Source organism: Choloepus didactylus, chromosome 19, assembly GCF_015220235.1.
Source record: "Choloepus didactylus isolate mChoDid1 chromosome 19, mChoDid1.pri, whole genome shotgun sequence".
Lineage (NCBI taxonomy): Eukaryota > Metazoa > Chordata > Mammalia > Pilosa > Megalonychidae > Choloepus > Choloepus didactylus.
In genome coordinates this window covers 39,351,499-39,370,637 of record NC_051325.1, presented here as the reverse complement: position 1 = coordinate 39,370,637, position 19,139 = coordinate 39,351,499, and the positions used below count along the sequence as shown (strand labels likewise).

Sequence of the window (19,139 nt, the reverse complement as noted above, 5' to 3'; positions counted from 1 at the left end):
GTTTGCTGACCCCTGCTCTGAGCAGGGGTTGCAAGGGAAGGGGAGAGCATGTCCACTGGACCCCAGAGGAGGGAGCTGTGGACAGTGAAAGTTGTTTGCCTGCTCCAAGGTGGTCCGCAGCTGGACATTGTGGCGCTGCAGTCTGCTCCGGTCAATCTCTAGCCGAGCCACTGCTTGCTGTAGGTGCTCAAGTCTTTGTCTCCATAGCTGCTTCTCCATTCCAGGACTAGGCTCAGCCTCCAGTCCTGAGACCTGTGGAAGAACTGTGAATCTCACCTGGGCAGCCCCTCAGACAGTGGGGAACAGAGGACAAGGGACCAATCTGGCAGGCCTGGACTTTAGGGATCCAACTCCCAAAGAAAGAGACAAGCCCCTGGATAGGGGCTCCATATGTTCCCACCAGGGCTGCCAGCTCACCTCTCTGGGCTATCCACTCTGCTCTCCTCTGGGCCCCCATACTGCTCTGCTGCTCAAGGCTGGGCTGTGCAGCTGTTCCTTCTCCAGAGCCTGCCTAGTGAGCTCTAACTCATCCTGGGGTATCAAGGTATGGAACGAAATTACACCATGCCAACCTCATACCCAGACCCTCTTCAGCCCCCATTCTCATAAGAAGCAATTCAATTTTCTCATCAGGTTATAGTCTTTATTTTACCTGGAGTCTCTGAGCTATTCTAGTCCAGAACCTTCATTTTACAGATGGATCAAATGAAGGATCAGAGAAGGATCTATCCACGGAAACACAGTGAGCTTAGCAAGCGAGCTAGAACTGGGACCCCAGTCTCAGATTATATCTCCCTAAAAGCTAAGTGATCATTTAGAGCACTGAAGTATTGTAGAAAAAGCACAGACTCTGAAGTCACACAGACCTGGATGCTATGTCACCACTTATTGGCTATGTGACCTTGGTCAGGACACGAGTTTTCTCCAAACCCTGATTGCCTCATTTATAAAATGACCACATGCTCTCTGAAGCATGGGTCAAGTCTTTGGTGTTAAGTCTCTTTAGATACATGGGGAAACCTAGTGCTAGATATTTTCTAGGTATTCTATGTTTTATAAATCATAATAGTAAGGAAGAGAGAAAGACAAAAGAAAATGAGTGTACATGTGTGGGTGAAGGTTGCCTGGGAGAGAGGAAGAGCATACTGGTAAAAAAAAGGCTGGCTCTGGAGTCAGACTGCTTAGCTCTAATTCTCGTTCTGCCATTCACTAGCTGTATGACCTTGGGCAAGTTACTCAACCTCTCTGAGTCTCTATTCTTCAACTGTAAAATGAGGATAATAACAGTTTCCACTTTTTAGGGTTGTTGTGGAAGAAAATGAGAGTACACAGTGCTTGGCATGTAAAATGCTTTTTTAAAATGGTACTACTGTGATGAGGGGTTGCATCCGAACGATGTCCTTGAGTGTCTGTGACTGGGGATGGGGTGGGAGATGGGGGGGGTGGCATGAGTGCAGTGACCCTAATCTGAGCTACATTATTAAGTGAATACTGACTCCCCCAAGAGTAATAGGACGTGCCCTATAGCAACAACTACAAGATCGGGTCTGGAAACAGGAAAGGTGTTCCTTTCACTACTGTTTCCTACATGTCAGCTACTATGCTATGCACTTTATATGTATTATCTCATTTCATACTCAAAATGACCCTACGGGACTGGTACCTATCTTACAGATGAGAAAATGAAGGGTCAGAGAAGTGAAGGCACCTACCCAGGGTTATACAGCTAACAATTTGCAGAAATGTAATTTCAAACCCAGGAACTTAACTCCAACGTTTATAAATGTAACTATCGCCCTTTATCAAGAGCAGAGTTCTATGAGTTCTCAGATTTCCTGAGGGGCTGTGTGTCTGAGATGAGGGAAGAGGCTCTCTGGGGCTCAGCCTAGGACAAAGGACCAGGATGTAGAGTCAATTCCCCTGGAAAAATGGGCTAGGTTCCTCTTGGCAAAAGAGGCAATGCCTATCTATGTGTGTAAGATTTTTTGATTGCCTACTCTGTGCAGCCCTTGTGCCCAGTGCCTGGGGGACCTTGAGGCTAAATGGTACACCCTTAGGTCCCATCGTAAGCCCATTTCTTTTTTTTTCTTGACATTCTACACAAAGAGGCCTCTTGTTGAATGCCTTTTTGACCAAAAGGGATAAAAGAAAGGCAACAAAATTAAGGTTCAGTGGCTAAGAGAATTCAAATAGAGTCAAGAGGCTGCCCTGGAGGTTACTCCCATGTAAGCGTCACCTAGATAAGCCAAATGACCACAGTGTGATAAGCTCAAGTCAATGAGAGTTCCGAAAACCTTAAAGAATGCCTGGATCCCTACCTGAGACTCCATAAAAGTTTCACTCACTAAATTTATTCTTCAGAAACTTAAATCCTTCAGAGAGCTCCTATGCCAGAGGCAACAGCCTCTTCAAGAACATCAACCATATGTGTCCCCTTTTCTCATAAAGTCGACACCTCTTTACAACATGAACGAGTTAGGGTGGTCACTGCTTAGACTTCACTGAAGATCAGGAAAGTGATTAAACTGGAGGAAGAGGTAGCAACAGACAGGATGGAATTTAACAAAGGATTATGAATAATGAATCTCTATATAATTTTCTTTTTCTTGATTGCTAGGGTATTAGAATAGCTAGAAACAAAGAAATGAAATAGTGGAACTGTAACCCATAGCATCCTTTGAATTTGTTCTATAGCTACTTGTTAAATTGTAATTTGAAAGTTACCATCTTTTTGTACATGTTATAATTTACAATGGGGAAATAACTGAAACTATGATACTATAACTCATAACAACTTCAGAAATTTCCTATATAACTACTTGTTAAATCATACTTTGAAAGACATTATCTTTTTTGTATATGTTATATTTCACGATAAGGAAATAACTGAAACTGTGGAACCACAACACATAATATTCTTTGAAATGTGCTCTCTACTTGTTAAACAGCACTTGGAAAGTTATCACTTTTATGTATATATGTTATATTTACAATTAAAAAAATGTTTAAAAAAAAAACAAAAACAAAAACAAAGAGCCCTCTTGTTCGTAGCTAACCCCAGTCTCATCCTTGAACTCAAAACCAATTTACACATCTACCTCCTGGACATCTCCCCATGCATGACATGTCCCACAGGATGCTAACTCCAATTCCAAACTGAATTCATCATTCTATACTTCTTCCCCCAAATTGCTGTTCCTCATCTCTGTGAAGTGCTATCATCAACCCAGCAGCCACAGCCAGACACCGGGGTGTTGTCCTTGACATCTTTCTGTCCTTTCTTTACCTTCTGCACTTCATAGCCAAACAATTGCCAGAAGTCCTGTGAACCTCTTAAATCCACCCACGTTTCCATCCACACTCCTAACCATCTGAAGTCACCACCTGGTTTTATACTACAGCCTCCTAGCCAATCTCCCCAGATAGACAGTTGCTCCACACAGTTGCCTGAGTGTGATATTTCTTAACTGTCTATCTGATCATGTCAGTCCCCCATCCAACACCCTTCATCCTACACTGGTCACCCAGGTCCTTAGTATGACTTACAAGCCCTGAATGATGGGGCCCCTGCAGTCCTTTCTAACTCTCCACTCTCTCCATGTCCCAGGCAGCCTGAATCGATCACCTACATAGGTGCTCCATGCTCTCTCTCCTTGTTTTCCCTCTTGCCCAGAAAGTGCCTCCCTGACCTCTGCTTGGCTAATTCCTTACTGGTCCCTTTGGCTCTAATTTTAAATGTCACTTTCCAGGAAGCCTCTTGAGACCCACCCCCAGGAAAGTTAGCTGTCCCTCCAGTGTGCTCAGCACATGCTGAACTTCCTGTTAGGTACTCTTCACACTGCATTACAACTGCCTATCCACCAGACACTAAGCAATATGAGGGCAGGGACTGGGTCTGTCTTATTCTCTTTGTAGCCCTCCAGACTAGGATGGTACCTGAATTCCATCTACGTTGAGGTGCTCCTGATCTCACCTTTCACACCCCCTGTAAGGTGCCAGAAGGCCTGGGGTGTCTGGCAGCCCCTGAGGAGCTCTGCCCCTGGCCCTCACCACCTCTGGAATGACTCACCTGTAGTCTCTGTTGCTCTGAGTCCCGCTCTAGGACAGAGGCTTGTAGGAACATGGCTACCTCCTGCAGATTGCTGACACTGGCCTTGCTCTGGGCCAGGGACACTGCCAAGCCCTGGGCCTTCTCCCTCCACTCGATCTCCCGGGCTTCTGTCTGCCTCAGGGCTGCCTGTAGTCGCTCCAGCTCCTGCTGCAGCCTGGGCCCTAGAGAATCAAGGTTTGGAGATGGCTCTTCCACCAGGGAGGCTTTGTGGTTGTGGGGTGAGTCCTCTAGATTCCTTCTTTGCTGGGCTTGCCTCAGCTCCAGGATCTCTGCTTCCTTTTGGGCTAACATCAGCTGTAGCTCCCTTAGACTCTCATGGAGGGCCCTCATTTCTTCTCCTCCCTGCTCCAGACTCTGCTTCCCTTCAGTCACATGCTCTTGGCTCCTCTGGGCCAGAGTCTTCTCCAACAGCTGCTTCTTTTCCTTCAGATACCTCAGCTCTTCATCCCTTTGGGCAAGTGCCTGCTGGAGCTGTTGCATGGCCTGCTGGTGTCGGAGATCCTGGTCCTGGATCTCACCTTCTCGCATCCTCAAGGTCTCCTCTAGCTTCCGGGCTTGTGCCTGGCAGGAGTCTAGGGCGGCCTGCAGGGTGGCAGTGTTGGCCTCCAGGCTATGGCCTAACTCTGCCTGGCCAAGGAGATGCTGCTCTTTCTCCTGCAGGACAGCCTCAGCTTTGCTCAGGGCCTCCTGCAAAGCCTCAGCATGGTCCCGGGCAGCCTCCTCCCGACGCTGGGAGGATTGGCAATCTGCCTGCAGGGCCTCCAGCTCCTGGTCCCGTTCCTTGAGCATGGCCTCTGCCTGAAGCCAGCTGTCCTGCAGGGCCCTGGCCTCCATCTCATGCTCCAGTGCTCGCTCAGCACACTGTTGCTGGAGAGTCAGGAGAGCTTTCTCCTGCTCCTGAAACTCAGCCCTTAGGTCACCCAAAACCTCCTCCAGGGCCTGTACCTGCCGTCTCTCCATTGCCAGCTCTTCCTGGAGCCTTTGTACCTGCTCCTTGTAATCTTCAAGCTCTCCCTGGTGCTCCTTCAGTGTCACATGGGCCTGCTCCAGAGATCCCTGGAGTGTGCTGTCCTGTTCCTTCACACACCCCTCCTGCCCCAGGGCCTGACGCTGTTCTTGCTGCAGAACCTCCAGCTCCTGGTCCCTCTGAGCCAGGGCTCTCTGGGCCTCTTCCAGCTGACCCTGAAGCGATTGCTCTTTCAGCTCCCCTTGTTCCCTGGCTTCCTGCAGCTGTTGCTGCTGGACCATTATCTCCTGCTCTCGCTGTGTCAGGAGCAGGCTGGTTTCACCAACTTTCCTGTGTAGGTCTTGCAGCTGCTGTTCCAGCTGTTCCTTGTGCTCCTGAAGTTCTTGGATCTGCTCCTGCTGACATTCCACTTCCTTCTCCTTGTCACGCAGGATCAGCTTCATGTGCTCCAGGTTCCCACGCTGGGCCTTAATTTGGCCTTTCTCCTCCTCTGCCCGCTCCTGCATCAGCTGTCTCTGAGAGGCCAGTTCCTGGCCTCGCTCTCTCAGGGACAGCTTGATCTGCTCCAGATCCTCCTCCAGGATCTTGGTCTGCAGTGTCCTTTGATCTTCTAGGACCTGAATCCTCTCCTTCTGCAGCATCAGCTCCTGGTCCCCCTTCTCGAGATCCCGAGTCAGATGCTCTTTCTGCCTCTGCAGCTCCTCAATCTGTTCTCGCTGAGACTGCACCTCCTGGTCCCTCTCCTGGAGTTCCCTTGCCAGGAAAGCGCTGTGGTTCTCCAGCTCAAGGATCTGACTGCTTTGTGCCTGTATCTCCTGGCTTCTTTCTTCCAGGTCCAGTGTAAGGTGGGTCAGAGCCACCCTCTGCATTTCCCTCTGGCCCTCCAAGTCCTCAATCGCCTTTTGCTGGCACTCCATTTTGTGATGGTTTTCTTCCAGTTCCAGGGCCAGGCATTCCAGAGTAACCAACTGCTTTTTCAGATCCTGAATCTGTTCTCTCTGGGACTCAATGACTTGGGCCTTCTTCTCAAGTTCTAGAAGCTGATGCTCTAAGATGTTCCTTTGAGTCTCACGATCCTTCTCGAGCTCTTTGATCTGCTCCCTCTGCACAGTCAGCTTCTGCTCTCGCTCCTGGACGGCCATGGGCAGATGTTCTAAAACAGACCTGCACTTCTCCAGCTCCTGAATCTGTTCCTGTTGCAGATCCACCTCTTGGTTCCTCTTCTGTAAGTCCAAAGACAGCACTTCTAAGGCAGCCTTCTGCATTTCCCGTTGTTTCTCCAGTTCCCGGATTTTTGCCTGCAAAGTATCCATTTCCTCTTCTCTGTCAGATAGGGTTTGGGCAAGGATAGCCAAGTTCTCCTGCAAAGCCTTCCCTTGAGCCACCTTCAGCTCGCCCTGCTCCTGCAGAGCCTGGGCTCTCTCACGCTCACTCTCTACCTCCTCATTTTTCAGTTTCAGGGCGGAGCGAGCAGTTCTCAGGTCTTCTTCCAGGACCCCGGCAGCACTTGCCTGAGCCCTGGCTTCTGCTACAGATGCTTGCAGATGTTCCATCTGGGCTGTTAGGTTCTCCTTGGCTGCCTGAAGTAATTCGCGCTCATTCTGGAAAACGAGATATAAAGCCACCTTAGACTACATTTCCCTGGTACTGTCACCCAACACAGGTCCTTCCTTCCCTTTGTGGCACTAGCAGTGACAAGAACTTGGGCAAAAAGTGCATTTCACTTAAGCTAATACTATAAAAGAACATCCCTACCACATCCCAGGGGAGAAAGCCGGGTACAAATGAGCCATTCACCCACTCTGGTACTTCAGGGCACGGGACAAAAATCTCAACCTCAATTCAGAAAAAGCAATAGGAGGATTCACTGGGACCTTAATGGCCCTCAGGGATTTTGGGACATCCAGAGACACAGACACTTGGTAGAGGAAGTTGAGTACCGCACATGAATGGGGTATAGCCATAGGCCAGGGTAGGCCTGGGAGCTGCAGCCATGGGCCCTGAGAGACTGCCCCTGAGCAACTCCCTCCCCAAACCAGTACCACTTTACCTGGGCTTCTAGTCTCTGTTGTTCTGCCTGCTGCAGGTGATTCTGTAAGGTTGCCACAGTTTCACGCAGCACCATCAGTTCAGATTCTAGGGAATTCTGTTTTCCTTCCCACTTGGATTTCTCTTTGAGAAAAAGGAGAGGCAGTGAAGCAGGCCCATAGTTGGGGGTGGGAGAAAAGAGGGATATAGAGGCAGATGGAGGACAAGGAAGCAGAATCAAAAGGAAGGTCAAGAAGGAAAGAATTACATCCAGTTTCATACAGACATCACCCATATGCCAGCTCTTCCCTGCTATTTCCAGGCTCACATCTGCATGTGCTATGCAGCCCCAGCACTGGCTCACCCTGGCCACATACAGATCCTCAATCCTGGGTTCCAGACAGTTTTGAGCTAGGTGACACTGGAGATCCCTTCCAGCCCCCAATTCTGTGATTCTGCAAAGGTTTCTGTAACTCTGGATCATTTGGCTAGCTGCCCCCCACCCCACCCCCACCACTATTAACTGGAACATACACCTGAACCCAGTTATATTTGTATGGCTTTCAGGAAGCCCTCTGTGAAATACTCAAGGCCCAGAACCACTCCCCAAGTTGTCTCTCTCCCTTCTGTAGTAAAGCCTGAAACCTCAAGATCCTCTCTTCTCCTTTCCTTTCAAAGCAGTCAACATTCTTTCCAGCCTTTGGCTGTGGCACAGATATGTTCTTCCCAGATTCTTCCTCCTTGCTATCTCCCAAACAAGCCCATAATCCTGCTGTCAAAGGCTAATCATTGTGAGGAAATGGTTGGAGATAGCAAAAATGAATAACATGGAAACATGACAAAAGATACTGGATTTGATCATGTTCTCATAGCCCTCGCCCTGGGTTTCCAGTTTTTTTTTACCTCCTTCAGAGGCAGAAAATGGAAGCCTGGCCATTCCTCTCAGTTCATCAAGTCTGTCCCCACTAATCCCTTCCTCCAGAATGGCCCTCCAAGGCCACACAAAGCAAAAAAGTAGTTCAAGGACATCATCACCCCATTTGGAGATACATCTACATATCTTCTCACAGTTGTATGTAAGCAGTAAAAAGAGTGGCTGCTAGGCCTGCTCCTGCCACTTCTGGCTTCCTACCTCTCCTTTCTCGTTTGTCCAAATCCCCCCTGCTACCTTGAGCATCTCACCTTCCTGGTTCTCTGAGAGCTGGCTCTGTAGCTCCTGCAACTCTATGTGGACTTGGTTATTCTCAGCCTCCGTATCTGTTAGACGCTGTTCCAGCTTCCGGGCCTGATCCCTCAGAATATCCTTGGGGAAAAAAGGCATGGCTAAACTCAAAGTTCCTCCTCTTCCACAAAACTGTCCCAATAGAGGGATCCAGCTCTCCCCTCATTCTCAGCCTCTTCATCACAGACCTACTCCTAGGCCACTGGGTTATTTAACTCTGACCACTTATGGATTTTGCTCCCGAAGTGATAATAGGCTCTACATCCCTTTCTGTCCCTTCTGGATCTTTTGAAAATGAACTCCTGTTTAACGTCTTAGCCCAAAGGTCATTCACCTCTTCCCTCCCTGAATTCCTACTTCAAGGTTTAGCCTAAAAGTCATTTCTTCCTTCCTTAATTTCCTCCCAAGTCAGACTGAATTGGCCCTTTGTCCTGGCTTCAACAGTGCATTGTTTGCACATTATTGACCCTATTAATTCTGTCTTACATTATAATACAGTTTGGTTCCTCAGCCATGCTACAAGCCCTTTTTGAGGGCAGAGATCACATCTTTCCCCTTTTTGTATCCTCTGTTCAGAGTGGCTGGTATATAAATGTTGCTCAATTTTTATTGATTAATGGGTTCAATATAAGGTGAAATTTGAGACATTTATTTCAGTCTTGGGCTTGAATGCTTCTATAAATCACAACCTCAAATCTCAGTGGCCTGTAACTTGGGTTTCTCTTAGAGGTCTTGGTATAAAGAATAGTTCATGGCTGAGAGGAAAATACTATTGCAATTCAATATCACACATCTGTAAAGGCTTTTATATTTCATAGGGATCATATGTGTCCCTCAGTAAATCCTCAAAACAACCCTGTGTGGCAGGCATTATTTGCCCTACTTTACAAATAAAACCAAGATCCATAAAATCCAAATGCTTTTTTCATGGTTTCCATGAAGTAAGTGGTAGACGTGAAACTTGATCTCAGGAATAAAGCAAGTCAAGTTGCTTCATGAGTCTTCTCAAGCTTTTAGGAGGAGGGGAAGAGTTCAAGGAAGGAGAGCAGAGACACATACCCGAGCCTGCTGAGTCTTCCACAGCTCTTGGCAAAGCTTGTGGAGGGAAGATGCCACTGCCTCAGCAGAGATAGCAGTCAGGAGGGGCCCTCTTTTAGAAAGGTTCCTTGTCTCACTCTGATCTGAAAAAAATGAGGAAAACCCACCTGACCTATGAAAAGAAACAGCCATGTGTCTCCAGACATGACCTTGGCTTTGCTACTGATCCCTCCCCTCCTCGGCAGTTCATTCATCATGTATTTTCTGCACACCCATGTGCCAGGCACTATGCTGGGCACAAGGTAATGCTAGCTATCATTTGTTAGGCATTGAATAAGTGGCAAGGATTGGGTAGGCTACTTTACACTTGAAATCTCATTAATGCGTCAGAAAAATCCTGAGAGGTAGGTACTCTGAACATCCTTTCTATGGTTGAATAAAATCAAGCTCAGTGAGGACAGGTAACTAGCCCAAGGACACACAATTAGCAAACGGCAGAGGTAGGGTTCAAACCCAGAAAAAATTAATTCCAAAGTCTGCAGCCTTAACCTTGATGCAATATTGCCTAAGGAACTGCATTCCCTTTCCTTCTCCCCTAGGAGCTAGGCTTGGCTTTGGCCCACAGGCAGCCACCTCACCTGGCTCAGGGCCCCAGATGGAGGGAGCAGAGTCTCCCCCGCCACTCAGCTCAGGCCTGCTCTCACAGACAGACCCCAGGGCCTGCTGCAGGACGGAGTAGAGGCTGGACAGCTGGGCCTGGGCATAGCGTCCAGGCTGCTGCTGTGAGGCGAGTGCCTCAAGCTTGCTCTCTGTGCTGCGCAGTCGCAGCTGTAGCTGGGCTCCCTTGGCTTCCTGAGCCCACAGGGAAGCTCGCAGCTGCTGCTCGGTGACCCGTGATGCCTCCAGCTCCTCCAGCAGCTGTGCTTCCTGGGCCAGGAAGTCGGCTTCCTTTTCCTTCACCTCCTGTCTCAGTAACTCCATCTGCCAATGAGGAAGTGTAGTCACTCCGAGCAGGGAGGAGATACCCTCTCCTCAGATGCTTCAAGGCCTGATCCCACTCAATCCCTGCGCAAATCTTAATCAGGGCCAGGAGGATTTCAGCAGGCTCAATACTTCAGCAGGTAGGTGGGGCTCTGAAATGAGTGTTACGCTAGATCTGACACTTCGGTGCCTATCTACTGAGTGGTCTTCCCCTAACTCCTGACACATGGGCACAGGCGACACAAATGGGCTTCTGCCCTGGTTCTCCTGGCAGATATGCCAGGTCTTTGCTATGATTAGAACTCTGCCCCCTGAAACCCAGAAACTGAGCCTAATAAAACCAGAAACAATAAAATTGGCTACCATTTACTGAATGTTGACTGTGTTCCTGACCCTTTAGGTCTACCATCTCATTGTTTTGTTATATTCCTATAATGGTTAAGGATTATCATCCCTGTTTTATAGATGAAGCAACTGAGGCTCACACAACTAGGAAGCAAGAGAGTTGGGAGTCAAACCCACTGTCTAACAGTCAGACATGTGTCCTTATCTGCTGCAATCTACCGTCTAGCACTCACCAACGTCCCCCCCTCAGCCCCCACCCCTCTTTCCTCTGTACCCAAGATCTGGATTCCTGCTATGAGCAGACTGAGTCCCTGGAAGTTCTATTGCTGCTGCCTACCCGATCTGGAGTATTACTTGTTGCTCAATTCCCCTTGCTGTGTCTTGCCGACCAGCTCAAGCATCCTTGGGTGCAACTGTGCTTGAGCCAGGCCTGCAAGTGCTCCAATCCTGCAGGCACTATGTTCTAGGCTGACAGGTTCCCCACAGGGGCCAATCTCAGCTCTGGGTCAGGTTCTCAAGCCCCCACCTTGCCCAGTCTTGGCTTCCCCCTCCAGCCAAGATCCCAGCCTACCCTGTCATATAGAAAAAGATAAGAGTCCTCTCTATGCGAAGACTGTGCAATCACCCCATCACTCCTGGAAAAAGCTTCCACCAAGGGAGTAGGGCTCACAATCGGGGGAAAGCACCTGGGTACTGAGCTCCTTCTGTCCTCCTTGGGCCTCCTGCATGTCCTGGCGCAGGGATCTCAGCTCTTGTTGTCGAGAAGACTCAGCTTCTTGTAAGGTAAGGAGTCTCTGCTCCTTTTCCACCAGTGACAGAGATAGGCTACAAAGAGAAGGGGCAGAGGGTTAGGTCACCCTCTCAGAGAATGAAGAACTATCTTCTCTTCTGATTGTTTTCGAAACAAAGCATTAATAATTAAAATAGAAATAGTAATGATAATGGTTATAGTGTAACAATTTCTTGGGTACCTACTCATGTCAAGTACTGTCACGCATCTGGTACCTCATTGTAACTTCACAGTTTATTTTTCTCTGACAAATCCCAGATATATCTATACAAGTACTTCATATTCAACATGCCCAAATGTTCTCATCCCTTCTGCAGCTCCCTCCCCCAATTATTTCCTTCTACCATGTTCCCTAGCTCAGAGAATGGTACCTCCATCCACCTTTAGACACCTTGGCCGTATGACACGGTCCTCTCTTCATCCCATCTGTATACAATCTATGACTAGATATAATTGATTCTAACTCCCTTAATGTCCCTTAAATCCATCCTCTCCTCCTCTTCTCCACCACAGGGGTCAGCCTGTATATCTCTCATCTGGAAAATTGTACCAACCTTTTCTAACTTGTCTCCCTGCTACCAGTATCATCACCAAAAGCATTTGTCCCTCTCAAACTCCTACAGCACTGAGAATATATGGTATTCTTCATTCTGATTGGTCTAATGTCGTTCCTGATGTTTCAAGCCATTATTATCCCTCTAATATATTACAAATTCAATCATGTCAATTTCCCTGCTTAAAACCCTCCACTGGTTTCTCTCAAAACTTAAATTACAAACTCCTTGCTGTGGCTTACAAACTCCTGAATGATATGGTGGCACTTGTCTAGCTCATGCCACTCTCTCATTCACCAAGCGCCAGTCACACCGCACTCCTTCAGTTCCACCAAACACTCTGTTATCTGCCTCAGGGCCTTTGCACGTGATTTACAGTTGGACTGCATAGAACGTTTCCTTACCTCTCTGCATGAGTGGCACCATTTTGTCCTCGGTGCTCAGTTAAATGCAACTTCCTTCCCTAACAACCTATTAAAATAGTCTCTTGCTCTTACATCTATTTCAGCACCCTGTTCCTTTCCTCCACACCATACCATAATCTATAATAATTTATTTGGGGGATTATTTGATTAATGTCATCTCCACAAATATATAAATTCTTTTGAGGCAGGGACCACACTGTCTTATTTAGCACTGCAGCCACAGCCTGTGGCATACTTCCTGGTGTATAATAGGTGCTCTCTAAATATTTACTTAATGAATGAAGTGTAAGCTTCAAAGACAGGGACAATGTCCTCTCCACATGGCTACATGTACAGCCCAGAGCTGGAAACACGAAAGTCTTAAAGAAATCCCTGCTGGAGAACCTAAGATGGCAGCTAGGTGAGATGGGGCAAAAAAAAACACCTCCGTGAAAAATACTAGATAAAAACCAGAAAGTGACCCAGAATACCAGTTCCAGTGATGCACCAGCCAGACAAGGTCTGCTAAATCCACAGGGATTGTGCATTTGGTGAAACCAGGAGTCTGCATTCTGAAATGAGTGAGTGAGCCGGCTGAAAGTCCGGTGGCTGCGCTGCGGTGTGGGGAAATGGTGGGTTGGAGTTTGGAGAAGGACTAGTTCTTTAAAAAAAAAACAAACCCGGGAGCAGCTGCGGATACGATAGGGAGAACTGCACAGTGAAACACGGCAGGAGCGGGCTGGGCCAACGCCTCAGTGTCTGGTGTGGAGGATAGCCATTCCCACACCCACTGCTGATTGTCTCGAGGCCAGGGGAGCAGAGGGGAGCAAAAAGGAGAAACTGCATCCCTTGCAGCCATCTCCCCGGCGGCCTGGGGACGCTCCCACCCGGGGCTGGACCCACAGCCCAGAGCTGTGCCAAGAAACCCAGTGTGATGGGGAGTCTTTCCTGCAGCACCACACACACGCCGCAGTATCGGCCGTGGACAGTGGCCTTTAAAACACCCACAGCGAATTGTCCCGGAGTTGGGAAGGCAGAGCTGTGCGAAAAGGGGGAAATTAACACGTCCCATTCAGCCATCTTTACACAGGCTGGCGGCCCAAGGTTTCCCTGGCGGGTCGGCATGCACTTGTGACGTGGCACAACCTTCCCTCAGCAGAGTTCCTGGAAGAGCACAGCTGAGAAGGGGGACCCACTCGGAAATCTCAGGGACCCTATGCTAATACCAAGGACTTGTGGGTCAGTGGCAGAGACAATCTGTGGCAGACTGAAATGAAGGCTTAAGCTCTTGCAACAGCCTTAAATCTCTGGGAACACCTGGGAGGTTTGATTATTAAAGCTGCCCTGCCTCCCTAACCACCCAGACACACGTTCCACATTCAGGGCGGACAGCACCAACAACACACCCAAATTTAGTGCACCAATTGAACCACACAAGAATCAGATCCCCACACACCACAAAGTTGGGGAGAACTGACTTGAGGGGAATAGGTGACTCACGGACGCCATCTACTGGTTAGTTAGAGAAAGTGTATGCCACCAAGCTGTAATTCTGACAAATCAGAGATCAAGTAAAGCAAATGCCAAGAGGCCAAAAACAACAGAAAACCTTAAAGTATATGATAAAACAGACAATATGGAGAACCCAAACCCAAACAACCAAATCAAAAGATCAGAAGAGACACAGTACTTGGCTCAATTAATCAAAGAACTAAATACAAACAATGAGAGCAAGGCACAGGACATAAACGACATGAAGAAGAACATGGCACAGGATATAAACGACATGAAGAAGACCCTAGAAGAGCATAAAGAAGAAATTGCAAGATTAAATTTAAAAATAGATGATCTTATGGAAATAAAAGAAACTGTTGGCCAAATTAAAAAGACTCTGTATACTCATAATACAAATTTAGAGGAAGTTGAACAACGACTCAGCCTCCTCGAGGACCACAGAATGGAAAATGAAAGAACAAAAGAAAGAATGGGGAAAAAATTGAAATGGATCTCAGGGATATGACAGATAAAATAAAATGTCCAAATTTAAGAATCATTGGTGTCCCAGAAGGGGAAGAGAAGGGTAAAGGTCCAGAAAGAGTATTCAAAGAAACTGCTGGGGAAAACCTCCCAAACCTTCTACACAACATACATACACAAAGCATAAATGCCCAGAGAATTCCAAATAGAATAAATCCAAATAAACCTACTCCGAGACATATTCTGATCAGATTCTCAAATACTGAAGAGAAGGAGCAAGTTCTGAAAGCAGCAAGAGAAAAGCAATTCACCACATACAAAGGAAACAACATAAGACTAAGTTGTGACTACTCAGCGGCCACCATGGAGGTGAGAAGGCAGTGGCATGACATATTTAAAATTATGAGAGAGAAAAATTTCCAACCAAGAATACTTTATCCAGCAAAACTGTCCTTCAAATTTGAGGGAGAGCTTAAATTTTTCACAGACAAACAAATGCTGAGAGATTTTGCTAATAAAAGACCTGCCCTACTTCAGATACTAAAGGGAGCCCTGCTGTCAGAGAAACAAAGAAAGGAGAAAGAGATATAGAGAATTTTAACAGACATACATAGAACATTACATCCCGGGCCACTGGGACACACATTCTTCTCTAGTGATCATGGATCTTTCTCCAGAATGGACCGTATGCTGGAACATAAAACAAGCCTCAATAAATTAAAAAAAAAAAAAAATTGAATTTGTTCAAAGCACATTCTCTGACCACAATGGAATACAAATAGAAGTTAATAACCTTCAGAGGCTTGGAGAATTCACAAACACCTGGAGGGTAAAAATGAGGGGGAGATGAAAACATTTCTGGATAATCAAAAGCTGAGGGACTTCATCACCAGTATATCAGTCCTATAAGAAATGCTAAAGGGAGTTGAGCAGGCTGAAAGGAAGGGACACTGAACAATTGACTGAAACTACATGAAGAAATAAAGGTTTCCAGTAAAGATCACATGGTAAATATAAATACCAATACTACTGTATTTTTGACCTGTAACTCCACTATTTACTTCCTACAGGATCTAAAATACATAAACTGTAATGATATATCACTGCATTTTGGACTCGATGTAAAATATTTAATTTTTGACAAGAACTACATAAAGGTGGGGGAATGACAGAGTATAGGAACATAGTTTATGTGCCATATTGAAGTTAAGTAGGTATCAAAGAAAAACGAGATTGTTATAGACTTAAGAGGTTAAATTTAAGCCCCACGGTAAACACAAAGAAAGTATCAGAGAGTATGACCATAGAGATGAATAGTAGAGTAGGGGTTACGAGAAGTGGGGGAAGGGGCAATGGGGAGTTAAGAAATGAGTGTAGGGTTTCTGTTTGGGGTGAAGGGAAACTTATAGTAATGGATGGTGGGAAGGTGATAGCATTGCAACATTCTAAATGTGATTAATCCCACTAATGGAATGTTAGGGAGGGCATGGAATGGGAAGATTTAGGCTGTATGTATGTTTCCACAATTGAAAAAAAAAAAAAAAAAAGTCTAAATAGATGACAATTAAATGCCAAGGATGATCCTGGATGAGACCTGAGGATGGAGGAGAGGAGGCTCAAAGGGACACAGATGGGACTAAGAAGAAAAAAAGGAAATATAGAATGTAAGCTTTGTATCAATGTTGAATTTCTTGAACTTCTTAGCTGCGCTTAATGGGATTGCATAAAAGAATGTTCTTGTTCATGGGAAAGGTATATGTGAATTATATTGTTTGTTCAAAGATGTGTGCAGCTTGCTCTCATATGTTCAGACTACAGAGCAATAGATGATGGATGATAGGGAGGGAGGGAGAGAGGGAGGGAAAGAAAGAAATGGTCGTGTGACAGGATGTTAAAGTTGGTGGATTGGGGTATCGGGGGAGGGGGGTCGGGGTATGCTGGAGTTCTATGTATGGGGTTTGATTTGTTTTTGCAACTGTTCCTGTAAATTTGAATTTATTTCAAAATAACATTAAAAAAAGAAAAGAAAAGAAAATATTGCCTACCACAAAAAAAAAAAAAAGAAAAGAAAAGAAAAGAAAAATTCCTGCTAGATGACCAGAGTAAAGAACTATCGACTTTACAGTGACTACTGTAGCCAGTCAGGAAAAAGCCAACCCCACAGCCTGTCTAGCCTACCTGGCTTTCTCTCTCTCCAGTTCCTTCTGAATCCAGCTATACTCCTCCTGGGTCTGTCTCAGTTTCTCCTGAATCTCCTGCTCCACCAGCCTCCGGGAGTCATCCTTGGCAACCAGCTGAGACTTCAAGTTCTCCACCTAGAAAGTTAAGGTCATGAAGACCAAGACAGCATGGCAGAGGGCCAATGGAAGGAGGCTTCTCACCTCGGGCTTTTGGATCCTTCAAAGTTTACCACCATCACTAGCCCATGTTTAGTGCTCTGGAGTCTCCACCAGCCCTTAACTCTCCAATGCCCAGTACCATTCAGCCTAGTCAACTGTCCCCCTCCAGCCTCACACAGGCAATATAATATGTGAATATTACACATGGCATGAATAAAAATCTTGGCTGACTATAACTATACCCAAAGGTAAAATGATGGGCAAGTATGCAGTGATCGTATGTTTTTAATAAAACATTGAAATGTCACTTGATATAAAACTATGAGAAGGAGATGTAATCTGAGTATGAAAACCAAACTGGTATATAAAAACATCAGGTTTATGGGGCAGATGGGAAGAAAAATTGACACCGGAACTGTCTGAGAAAATCTAAGCTCTGTGGTCACATTAAGAATGAGATTACTATCCCAGGGCTCTGAGAGACACATGCTTAACTCTGAGTACCCTTCAATTTCCACTCAGTACAGTGACCTACCCTTACCCTCCCAAGCTCAGGCAGCAGGGCTTAGGGTCCCCCTGTCCTACAGGATGGAGTAGGAAAGCCTGGCCATGCTGGGAAGGGTTATGGGGCTGGGTGGAGGGAAGGAGGGAACCTGCTTCTGCAGGTCTGTCTTATCCTGCAGCAGGGTGCTTCTCTCTTCTTGGAGGGCAGCAAGGTTGTCTTGGTGCTGCTGGGCTGCCTCCTCCTGCTCTTGCTGAGCCTTCTGGAGCTGGGTCTGCAGCATCCCAGAAGTCTCCTGCAGAGGCAAAATGCATCAGTGGGCAGAGGAAAGAGGAAAGCTGCTACTGGGGCCTTGGTCTCAAAATGCCCGTCATATACGGATTTTTTATAGTTGGGTTGACAAAAACTGAGATAGGACCAATCTATGTTGGATGCCTTGCCACCTCAAATCTCCCTAATTCCTCATGCATGTTCCCCTTCCTCTCTCACTAAGCGCACTGGCTCACCCAGTCTTACTTGGTCAGGGTTCCTGAGTTGATAGTCTCTGATCCAGACCATTGCAACAGCCTCCTGCCTATATCTCCCCTTCCATCCGATGTCACCACCCGCTAGAAGCACGCACATACACATGCACTACTCTCCATTCAGTAGCTAAGGTTTTTTTTTTAAATATATATTAAATTATATCCCACCTCTGTGAACAAAATCCAAGCTCCAACCTGACTGACAAAGGGCTCCTGCTGACCTCCCCACTCTCCCCTTAAGGGCATCATGCTCGAGCCACACTGGGCTCCTTTCTGTCTTTGAACTACCCAAGGCCTTTCCTGTCTGTTTTTGTAATGGCTACTTCCTCTAAAGTGTTATCCATATGGATGGCTTTTTTTTTAAACAGCTTTATTGAGATAAAATTTGTAAATCATACAATTTACCCATTTAAAGTATACAATTCAACGGGTATTTAGTTGATTCACAGAGTTCTGCAACCATCACCACAATCAATTTTAGAATATTTTCCCCACCCCAAAAAGAAACCCCGTACACTTCAGCAATCATTCCCTCTTCCCCCCCAACTCCTATCACTTTCAGCCTGAAGCAACAACTAATGGGCTTTCTCTATGGATTTGCCTATTTTGGATATTTCATATAAATGGAATCATACAATAGGTGGTCTTTTGTGACTGGATTCATTCACTCAGCTTAACCTTTTCAAGAATCATCCATGCTGTAGCACATAGCTGGCTTCTTTTTAACCTTCAAGTCTCAGCTCAAATGACACTTTCTCAGCGAGGCCTTCCCTGACCACGTTGTCTGAAGTGGTCTCCTTTAAAGCAGTCTCAATTGTATCACTCTATTTATTTCCTTTACAGCACTTAATACAGTCTATACTTATCTCATTTATTATGTGTCTGCTTGTTTTTGGTCTGTCTCTGCCACTAGAATGTAAGTTCCTTGAGGGCAGGGACTGTGTCTGTCATATTCACTGCTGGGCTAGACCTTTAAGGACTTAACATGTCTGAGCACCGAGCATGGGGCCTGGTGCATAATAAGTGCCAAATAACTATTCATTATTGAATGAATAAATGGAATGCTCCTTTTTCTTCCCTGCCCAGGACAATCCTCCATACCTGCTCCTTTAACTTCTGAACTTTCATGTCCTGCCTCAGCCGTTCTAGTTGTTGGCTGGCATCTGCCAGCTCCTTCTGGGTCTGCAGCAGTGTCTCCAGGAGGGATACTCGCTCTTTCTCCGTTTCGAGCTGCATCTGTGGAGAGACAGGAAAGGCAAGGGCTTGCTGGGTAAGGGTTATTATGCTCACTCACTAGGCCACAAGCACATCACAGGTGCTCTAGGGCTCTTTGGCAAATGGGGTGGGGACTGAGAGC

General features: G+C 46.5%; 1 protein-coding gene across 5 annotated transcripts in view; it reads right to left on the bottom strand.

The window, feature by feature from the left end:
- Positions 1-19,139, bottom strand: part of CEP250 (centrosomal protein 250) — a 57,083-nt gene that overhangs the window by 4,253 nt on the left and 33,691 nt on the right. For all 5 annotated transcript variants that reach the window (XM_037811191.1, XM_037811195.1, XM_037811194.1 and 2 more), the window contains 10 exons: positions 18,884-19,018; positions 17,410-17,553; positions 16,596-16,732; positions 11,379-11,517; positions 10,005-10,347; positions 9,388-9,509; positions 8,289-8,409; positions 7,129-7,250; positions 4,070-6,679; positions 100-252 (listed from right to left, as the gene is read on the bottom strand). In XM_037811191.1, the coding sequence (XP_037667119.1) occupies positions 100-252; positions 4,070-6,679; positions 7,129-7,250; positions 8,289-8,409; positions 9,388-9,509; positions 10,005-10,347; positions 11,379-11,517; positions 16,596-16,732; positions 17,410-17,553; positions 18,884-19,018 (4,026 nt within the window). The remainder of the gene's footprint in view (positions 1-99; positions 253-4,069; positions 6,680-7,128; positions 7,251-8,288; positions 8,410-9,387; positions 9,510-10,004; positions 10,348-11,378; positions 11,518-16,595; positions 16,733-17,409; positions 17,554-18,883; positions 19,019-19,139) is intronic.